This window comes from Echiichthys vipera, assembly GCF_963691815.1.
Source record: "Echiichthys vipera genome assembly, chromosome: 9".
Taxonomy (NCBI): domain Eukaryota; kingdom Metazoa; phylum Chordata; class Actinopteri; order Perciformes; family Trachinidae; genus Echiichthys; species Echiichthys vipera.
This window is the reverse complement of record NC_139834.1, coordinates 28,193,860-28,204,588: the sequence shown is the minus strand read 5'-3', so window position 1 is coordinate 28,204,588 and position 10,729 is coordinate 28,193,860. Positions and strand designations below refer to the sequence as shown.

Below are 10,729 nucleotides of genomic sequence, written 5' to 3'. Positions count from 1 at the left end.
GGTCCCAAAACACAGGACTTTCACCCAGGTGGACCGATGCTTGTGTCCCTGCAGTGTTGTGTTGTGTCCTGGAACATGGACCAAACCTTATCTCCGAGGACCATGTGTTTTGTTGCCTAAACTTAACCAGTCATGTAACGGTAGTTTTTGTTGCCTAAACCTGTCACCGCTTGTTGTCTAAACCGCCGTGGTCATTGTATTTAAATGGAATGCCATATTTAGTAGGGTATCACACAAAGCCGTTTACATTATATTTCATCAGATATCAACATTTTGAGAATACGTTCTTAGAATTACACTTCATAATGCTCTTAAAGAAAAACACAGAAAACACAAAAACACACACTCAAGATTTGAAGAAGAATTTCTTTATTTATCCCGCAACGGGGAAATTGAATTTTTTCACTCTTATTATTAATCATTTTACACACACACAGGCCCGAAATACACACATGCACAAACAAGACCTGTATACATGCAATTAAGGAGAGATGTTAGAGCGAGGGGGCTGCCAGTGACCGGTGCCCCGAGCAGTTGAGGGTTTCGGTGCCTTGCTCAACAGCACCGAAGGCAGTGCCCAGGAGATGAACTGGCACCTCTCCAGCCACCAGTCCACACTCCATACATGGTCCACACAGGGACTAGAACTAGCGACCCTACGATTCCCAGCCAAGTCACCTATGGACTGAGCTACTGCCGCCCCAAGTAGTATCATTTAAGATCAGCTCGGAGCAGAAATAGCCAATTAGAGAGAATGATTTGCTCAACGTCTTCCATATTATTCATTCTTTAAAATAAATCAAACTGACACAACTGGCATAAATAAATAAATCAAATAATGGCAAAATGGCAAAAAGTGCATCACTAATAGCAACAAGAAACTGTAATCATGCTGGAAGTTTGATTACTTTTGTCTTTCAATAAACCCAGATTTTGACTTTTATCCGTTTGCAGATAAAAAGGGTTCAAACTACAAAACAACATCAGAACTTTATGAGATTGCTAACAGTAATTCACCTTGGTCGGAGTAATGAGAATCATACGATCAACCGAGGCATTTTTCATAATTCATGGTGGAATTACTGGAATTCAATTAACTTCTAGGGAGAAAGATCTGCTCTTGTTTACTGTGGCTTTTGAATCAACGTCCCACATGATTCAAAACCTAGTGATGATATGATTACACCATGATTTCCCTGCAGTCATGTGAATTTCACAAAGCAATTCCCCTTTGGCGCTATTTATTTTGGTTACATACCGGATTTTTTTCCTATGTGGCGAAAGCTCAAAGTCATTCACAACATCATATCGATATTGCCACATGTTCTTTTGTCAGTTTGAGTCATTCCCTCTGAGCTTTGCAACTGTGCTCTGCTGTCGCAAATGCCTCGTTCTTGGGCTGGCATCCGTTTTGGCGAAAAAGACGATGGTAGTCGTCTGTTTTATTTCGGTGTGTTTCCACGGTAATAATGAGGCCAAGAGCCACTGGCGGAAAGGAGGAAGGTTAGAGAAGATGGGGGAGTGAGAATATGGTGGAAGGAGTTGGTTTGGTAATGCCAAGACTCATGACTCATCGTGGTGAGGGACTGGAGGAGGAAATCAATGGGGGAGGAGAGGAATGCAGGGCCAGTATTGGTGGAAGCATGGTTGAAGTTTGAGCTGCCATGTATTCCGCTTTAGTCTTGCAGCATGGTGGGAAACAAGGTCAAATTCTAGTGCAGACTCAGATTGATATAGGAGCAATAGTGGCACTCTGTTATCACTGTGGACTCTTTTTAACAGTGTTTACACAGTATGTAGTTCTCTCAGGAATAAGCATCAGACATTAATTACGGAAAGGTGTTTATAGAGACTAATGCATCACAACAGACACATAGACATATACACAAAGTCACACTCAGTTGTATACAAACTTTGGCTTGCGCTCATTGGGCCTCAGGCTAAATGGCGTTAACCCAACGTACCTCTTGTTTGACAGTAATGAAAGCCAGCTGGTTAGTGCAGTTCACCTGGTTTGCAGATATAAGTATACAAAACAGTGCATATGGTCCGTGTTAGATTCAGAACAAGACGAGGTTGAGTACAGGTTGCCTGCATCAGCCATGGAATTTTGAGCCCTAAAGCATCCAAAACACCCAAACCTCCTCCAAAATGTCTTATCGTAGCACTGCTGGGGTGACTGTTTTGCTCCTGTTTTAAAGATGCCTCAGCGCTGAAATATGCGTATGTTAACTGTTGAATTTCCCAAGTGCTTCTCAGCATCATCCTCTTTGTTTTGGTGTTTTTTTTAAAAGAACAAGCAAAAGGTGTCTTGAGTGGCACTGCTTACTGAGTTTGATGGTGCATGCTAGCACACCTGGCAAAAGGACACAGCATTGGCTGTATGCATGTAGTTGCTTTTGGATGCATTATTTTGACCACTCAAATGGTCTGGGTTAAAGCAATGGTTTGACAGTTTTTGGGATATGGGCTTGTTTGTCTCCTTGCAGTAAGTTAGATGAGAAGGTCGATACCATTAAGTTTGGAGACGCAGCCAGCAGCCAGTGAGCTAAGTTTAGCATGAAGACTGGAAACAGATAAGAATGTAAAAAAACCTAAAATCGCCAATTAACACATCGTTCTGAAAATCTGTGGGTTAATGCTGTTATGTGCTATGTAGTAGGATTCAGTGTACTATGATATGTTGTGATACTGTAAGCAAGGTAATATATTGCAATTTTTCAAATTAAATTTTAGGAAAACTGTTATAGTATGGAGAACATGCCTTTTTCTTTCATGGCCAAAATGTAGCCTAACTTTGAAACGTTATTTAGCCCACTTCCAGACAAGCTAGCTCAACATGGTTCCCAGTGGAAGCCTCTAATAGATGCGTTAGGTTATCTAGTTTCATATGTTACAAATACTCTAACACTAGGTTTAAAACTGATGCTGCTACAGCTTCATAAAGACAGTAATGTTGGCCGAGACTGCCAGCTGTGCCGATTCTCAGAGTTGATTAAAAATCAATGCAATGTTTCTGAAAATCAATGCAGTGCCACAAAACCTACTATCACAATACTCAAGTATAATATTATTTCTTACACCTCTACTTCTAGTGTATTTCAGTATGTAACACCGCTGAGGAACAGAGGGCGTTGAAATTCTTAGATCCCAGGGTGCCTCCAACAATGCTCCTACAAATATGTCTACAATATCATGGCTTAAAATCTTACTACAATCTCAGACGTTACAAACAGCAGCAGCTCAAATATAGGAATAAAATATGATCTCATCTCATCTCATCTTCAACCTCTTATCCGGGGTCGGGGTCCACATTAACCAGCTCTAACTGGGGGATCCTGAGGCGTTCCCAGGCCAGTGTGGAGATCTAATCTCTCCACCTGGTCCTGGGTCTTCCCCGAGGCCTCCTCCCAGCTGGACGTGCCTGGAACACCTCCCTAGGGAGGCGCCAAGGGGGCATCCCTACTAGATGCCCGAACCACCTCAACTGGCTCCTTTCAACGCAAAGGAGCAGCGGCTGAACTTCTCACCATATCTCTAAGGGAGACTCCAGCCACCCTTCTGAGAAAACCCATTTCGTCCGCTTGTACCCGCAACCTCGTTCTTTCGGTCATGGCCCAGCTTTCATGACCATAGCTGAGGGTAGGAACGAAGATTGACGGGTAGATCCAGAGCTTTGCCTTCCTCAGCTCTCTTTTCATCACAACGGTGCGGTAGAGCGACTGCAACATCGCCCCCGCTGCTCCGATTCTCCGGCCAAACTCACACTCCATCGTCCCCTCACTCGTGAACATGATCCCAAGGTACTTGCACTCCTTCACTTGTGGTAAGGACTCATTCCCTACCTGGAGTAAGCAATCCACCAGTTTCTTGTTGAGAGCCATGATATAATGGAAAATATATTATATTATAATACAGTAGCATACAGGAGTATAGTAATGGTAAAATGCACAAACTAAAATAAAAAATAAAAAGTTGTGCAGTAATGTGTTGAATATAAATACATAATGAGAAATTGATACGGTAATAATAACATGATCTAATCATGGTGAAAACTGTTAGAAATGAGGGTGAAGGGAAAGATATAGTAGCAGAAATTCACTATAACTATTTGTTCTAAAAAATAATCAGCAATACCTCCCTCCTTACACACGTACACGAACACACACACACACACACACACACACACACACACACACACACACACACACACACACACACACACACACACACTAGCTGCTGTTGGAATGATCCTTTTATTTAACCAGATCTTACATGTTGAATCAGCTGTGGTGTGTTTGAGTAGTTGTAGATGTAGTAGACACACGCACGCACACACACACACACACAAGATCAAAGCAAAAGAATATAACCATTCGACGTCCTCTCAGAAGGGCGGATTTTCTCTAACAACACAGAGTAGAGAGCCTGTAGAGAGACCAGGTAATGGTTTTGAGTGACTGGACAATGTGTCATGGAAGTGTAATGTTACGGCCCTGCCTCTCTCTCCCTCACCCGGACTCCCAGCCAATGGCAGCTCACCACAGTCCCCTCCCACAGCCGCAGGCTTTAAAACTCCTCAGAAGTTTCTGCTCATTTCTATCCACTCTGGTCTCTCCCCTCTGCCTGCCTGCCTGCCTGCCTTGCCAACCGAGCCATTGGGTCTGACCTTCCCAGACTTATTTCATCCAAAAGAGAAAGAAACCTCCAGATTTCAGAATGAGTTATAAGACCACCTCCTACAGTGTGAAGACTTCTAATGCCCCACGGAGCTTCAGCAGCAGATCCTTCGCTGGACAAGGCAGTGGCCCCTCCCGCAGTAGCTACAGTGTCAAGTCTTCCTATGGAGGAGGCAACAGGGGCTTTGGAGGTGGCATCACCAGCTCCACTTCCTACGGCCTGAGCTCAAGCATGAGTGGTGCAGGCATGGGTGGCGGAAGCTATGGTGGTGGCTACGGTGGTGGCTTCGGTGGTGGCATGGGTGGTGGCATGGGTGGTGGCATGGCTGGTGGCATGGGTGTTCATGCCCCTATCACCGCTGTGACTGTAAACAGAAGCCTCCTGGCCCCCCTGAACCTCGAGATTGACCCCAGCATCCAAGCTGTCCGCACCCAGGAGAAGGAGCAGATCAAGACACTCAACAACCGATTTGCTTCCTTCATTGACAAGGTAAGAGCTTGAAATCCAGTGCCTATATGTGTGTCAAAAAAACAGGTTACCCAGGCACTTGTCTTTGCCTATATCTTCTCTTCAAATAGACATAACCTTCTTTAGGTGCCTGGGAAAACTCAGTGTAGTCAAAAGGCTGATTGATTCTCTACAGTGCTGTGACATTGTTTTGCAATATTTGATCTTAGATGTCCATATGTTTGCCACATGTCGTGTAATGCTGATTTCCTCACTTTTTGCTGCGTGGAGAAAGTTGATTTATTCCCCTCTCTGCTCTCCTCACCTCCCACAAATGCAGTCAGGGCAGGAAAAAATGTGCTGTAGCTCAAAGTTAGGGTTAGGCTCTCTATCTTTTGGCTCAGGCTGCCCTTTTATAGTGATGAAAAACAGACTTGCAGAAAAAAGAGAGAGAGAGCGAGAGAGAAGGAGAGAGAGACAAGAGAGCTAAGGGTGTGTCAGGGCAGAGCTCAGGGCTTGTGATACGAGTTACCTTGGGAATGGTCCCTCCCTAAGCACGGGGTGTGGCTCTTTCTGCGGCCCTGGTGGCCCTCACCCCTCCCTAACGTACACACATACAGACAGCACTGAGTGCAATTGTTTGACAAAACTTTCTTTCACTGTGTCACATTTTAAAAGGAGTGCTCTTTGGGAGTATGCATACATTGACTTTAAACCGTTCATATCAGCATTTAAGTCCAGCATGAAATACTCAGGAGTGTATTTGTCCTCTGAGGCCTCAGCAGTTGGTTAATATTTAAATAGGTCAGATGGTTTCATGTTCTGGTCAATGCCAGCTGACTGGCTACATATCAGCTCACCTTCTCCTGGCACAATGGCGCTAAAGAAATAAAGTGCATTTGAAGAAGATTTGAAGTCAGTATCTATATTTACTAAGACCCTGAGAGGTTCTTGGTTAGATCTCACCTGTAGAGTGTAATTTATCAGGGCAAGGTCCATTCAGTCACATATCTGCTTTCACTACCCACAAATGTACAAACTCACTTCTCTCTCTGAATTTTTCTTCTTTGACTGCGAACTCAGCTGTACAAAAACAGGAAGAAATGGAGGAGAAGGTTAAACTAGCACTGTTCCTCCATCTCCAGATTTTTCCAACCTCGTCATGATCTCCCTCCCCTCTACCTCCTGTCAGGATGCATGAACGTCAGGCCTTCCTTTTCCGCAAACAGCAGCTTACAAGGCTCCAAAGTTAGATAAGAAACAACAAAGACTGTAGACCGTGAATATGAGGCATGGCGAGGTTGACCCTGATGATTGAGTGTAAGGATGTTATCCCGGAGGCTATGCGGTTTGTCAGAGCAGAGCAGACTGCAGTTACGTAATACTTTTAAAGAGAATTTCATAATAATTCATAGCTGATGCCAAGGGATCCGTCTTTACATATTTTTTACAGAAGGCAACCATGTAAGTCACTGATTCTATGTAATGCTTTTTTGATTGGTTGCTAACTAGTTACCATGATAAACAACTCTTATCCCCCCCTCTACACATCAGGTCCGCTTCCTGGAGCAGCAGAACAAGATGCTGGAGACCAAGTGGAGCCTCCTGCAGGGACAGACCACCACCCGCTCCAACATCGACGCCATGTTCGAGGCCTACATCGGCAACTTGCGCAGGCAGCTCGACAGCCTGGGCAACGACAAGATGAAGCTGGAGGCTGACCTGCACAACATGCAGGGCCTGGTGGAGGACTTCAAGAACAAGTGAGTGTGGAAGGGGGCAGTGCGGGATAAAAATGAGCCCCTGTACGCAGTGTCAGTCCTGTTCTACCCCATAAAGATGCATCTTTTTCATTTAGGTTACACTGAAGGCATTCATTCATAACTAAAGGCCCAAAAGTACAACAGTTCAAGTCTGATTTGTGCTTCAAGACTAGCATTGCAGAACACTGAGTTAATCTTTTTGTTGACTCCTCCCTACATCTGTCCATTGTCTTGCGTCATACCAGCTCTAGGGAATTACAGCACTGAGGAAGCATGTTTAGAACGCCCATTGTATTACATATGACTGGAGTTAAAGTTATTATAAATAAAATTCAGTTATAACTTTTATAATAAAGTTATAAGAGTTGCAAAGCTGTCTTTAACTTTACCCAAGATGATACAAGCATGTGCATGCTTACACGCTCATGTCTCTAACACAACACACGTACAGCAATACCACACATTTTTGTCACCTGTCCAAATATAAACAAAACGTATTAGCTGAATTCAGAGGAACCCGGAGGGACAAATATCAGATCAACATCTTTTATTGCTTGGCCCTCAGTCAACAGACTGTGTGAATCAAATGTCCCAAAGGCGTGTAAGAGATAGGGATGGACTACTTGCGCCCCCTAGTGTAACGTTGCTGTATAAACTCTCAAAACTAAACAAGAGCATGAGATGGGACTTTCCGAATATACCAAATCCAATCATGAACTGTATTTTTTCCCTCTCAGGTATGAAGATGAGATCAACAAGCGCACAGAGTGTGAGAATGACTTTGTTCTCATCAAGAAGGTAAGCACAACTTGTCTACGTTACAAATCTGATACCCTTTCTGTGGTTTTCATTTACCCCTCTCTCCTGAAGAGAGTGTTAGTTCTTTGTGGTGTCCCCTTCTAACATTTTTGTTGGTTCCAGGATGTTGACGAGGCCTACATGAATAAGGTTGAGCTGGAGGCCAAGCTGGAGAGTCTGACAGATGAGATCAACTTCCTCAGGTCGATCTATGAGGAGGTATGGCACACAAATCATATCAATACCGTTGTTTGTTTACTTACCTTTTCTCAGCATCTGATCAACACATTGACTTACTTCTTGTGCCATCACTGGAAGTGCATTAGCTGATGGTGTTCCTCAATTTTGGTGTACTTCTTCAGGAACTTCGTGAGCTCCAGAGCCAGATCAAGGACACGTCAGTCATTGTGGAGATGGACAACAGCCGCAACCTGGACATGGATGCCATTGTTGCTGAAGTCAAGGCTCAGTATGAGGATATCGCCAACCGTAGCCGTGCCGAGGCAGAGACATGGTACAAGTCCAAGGTGATTGAGAACTCCTTTTGAATTTTTTCATTCATGTTTCTGTTTCATGTTAAATTTATATCGAAAGAAAAAATGTTCACCTCAGCTATTACATTCATCAGTTCATGCAGTATTCTGATTAATAGGGTTTCCACATTATAATGTCTTGTATTGTTGATGTTTATTTAGTATGAGGAGATGCAGACATCCGCCAGCAGATACGGAGATGACCTTAGGGCGACCAAGACAGAGATCGCAGACCTCAATCGCATGATCCAGAGACTGACATCAGAGATTGATTCCGTCAAGGGACAGGTATGGAAAAGTGCTTTGGCACCATAGTATGCCACTCTGACCTATATAATTTGTTATTGTCATTTAACAATCAGGAGAGTTGACAAGCCCTTAATTTTTGGGGATATTTTTCTTTTCCCAGCGTGCCAACCTGGAGGCCCAGATCGCTGAGGCTGAGGAGCGCGGTGAGATGGCAGTGAAGGACGCCAAGTCCCGCATTAAGGATCTGGAAGATGCCCTGCAGAGAGCCAAACAGGACATGGCCCGCCAGATCAGAGAATACCAGGACCTGATGAATGTCAAGCTCGCTCTGGACATTGAGATCGCCACCTACAGGAAACTACTGGAGGGAGAGGAGGACAGGCTGGCGACTGGCATCAAGTCTATCAACATCTCCCAACAGAGCAGTACGTCATCTTGCCTTCATTGTCTTTGTATTGACTGAATTCAAAACTAATGGTCTCCAATGATTGGATTCTGTTGAATTTAACAGATTCCACTCTTGTCCATGTTTAACTCTTGTGTCCTACCTCCCTTCTCTCAACAGCAAGCTACGGTGGTTACCCCTCGTCCGGAATTAATAGCAGCTACTCCAGCAGTCTTAGCAGCGGATTCGGAGGCGGATATGGAAGTGGATATGGAGGCGGATATGGAAGTAGCATGGGCGGCAGTAGCTTCAGCAGCGGCAGCACCGGCGGCGGCTACAGCACCACCCAGAGCAAAAAGAATGTTGTTATCAAGATGATTGAGACCAAGGATGGCAGAGTGGTGTCTGAGTCCTCTGAGGTCATTGAGGATTGAGCTGTCTAGTTTAGAGGTGTAGCTACCTGTCTGCTATAAACTCCTCTGCCTCTCTGGTAGTTTTATACTTACAGTTCATCCCCCTCCCCCCAACTATGAAGTAAAAATACTTGTCTCTCCAAGAGCCTAAAAATGTTTTTCATGAAGCAATAAATCATCCTAACACTACCAAAGATCTGAAAGGGACCAAAGGATTTATTTTGTATGTCTGATGTCTGACTGTCTGTACTAAAAAGTAGTTTTGTCTCAGAGGGTGAGGTAAAAACCGGGAAATTGCAACTATGGAAAGATAACACTCCCTTGAAATCTATGCAACAGCTATTCCATACACGGAGTTTCTTTCAAAACGGTGTTGCGTCGTTGTGTTGTCAAAGGAATGTGAATGTACTGAAACAGTGCTTCAGTACTTGTTGGTCAACTAATGTCTTAAAGTCGCCTGCTACAGTAGGTAGTGCATGTCTTCCCTGTGCGTGCCCTGTAACTGAAACCGTTTGACCCCTTAGGAGGCTGCCCACGTCAAGTTGTTGTCCTGAGGTGCTGTTTTTGCTACCAAAACAAATAAAAATGTGTTTACTGACAGAAAGTGATGCTTTTGTTTTAATTTTTCGATGATGATGATGATTCAAAGAAAGAGAAGGAAATGTAGTACTAAATTAACTTACGTCTAAATAAATCTGACAGGAATAATCCAATTGAAAGTACCTAAAGATGTACTCTGTAAGATTTTCATCTAGTTAATTGACTGTTAAGTCACTATCTATCAGAGAGTGAGTTAAAACAATGGTGACTGATCATATGACCCACAAATGAAAGCACTTCACTTGCAGAGGCTCGCCTGCAGTTACTTACCGCCAAAGAAACAACTAATCGAAATTCTTAGACTACAACTGTAAGCAGTCTTCAATCTGTAATCAAGGACGGTTCATCATGCTTTTAAATCACAAGGAAAATGATAATCACACGATCCTGATTTTTTATTTTTGTTTAAAAATATAGGCTTTATGTATTGGGGTGGCACGGTGTTGTTGTGGTTAGCACTGCTGCCGCACAGCATGAGGGTTCATGTTTCAAGTCCGGGCTGGGGTTCTCTCTGCATGATACATTTTTTTTCCGGCTTCCTTCCACAGCCCAAAGACATGCAAGTGTTAGGTCAATTGATGACTCTAAATTGCCCGTAGGTGTGAATGTGAGTGTGAATGGTTGTCTGTCTCTGTCTGTCTCTATGGGCACACTCACACTGTCCATCCATACCATGCCCCGTACTCTAGGGTACTTGTCCCCACCTCCCTCTCCCCAGAGGGCCAGGCCCGTTTGTACTCACACTGCCTGGGCCTCAGCGCGAATGCTTCTTGCCTGTCCTATACGTCATCACACCGTAACACGTCACACGCATTGATGACGTCATCGCGATGCGTCTCTTTGTTTACAAATCTTTCCATA

The 10,729-nt window shown here is 44.0% G+C and overlaps 1 protein-coding gene across 1 annotated transcript; it reads left to right on the top strand.

The window, feature by feature from the left end:
- Window positions 1–4,611: 4,611 nt before the first annotated feature.
- krt8 (keratin 8) lies at window positions 4,612–9,872 on the top strand. Its single transcript, XM_083919989.1, has 8 exons — window positions 4,612–5,169; window positions 6,682–6,890; window positions 7,628–7,688; window positions 7,812–7,907; window positions 8,051–8,215; window positions 8,384–8,509; window positions 8,631–8,895; window positions 9,036–9,872. The coding sequence occupies exons 1-8, from the start codon at window positions 4,720–4,722 to the stop codon at window positions 9,287–9,289; spliced, it is 1,626 nt and encodes a 541-aa protein (XP_083776115.1). The 5' UTR covers window positions 4,612–4,719; the 3' UTR covers window positions 9,290–9,872.
- The last annotated feature ends 857 nt before the right edge of the window (window positions 9,873–10,729 follow it).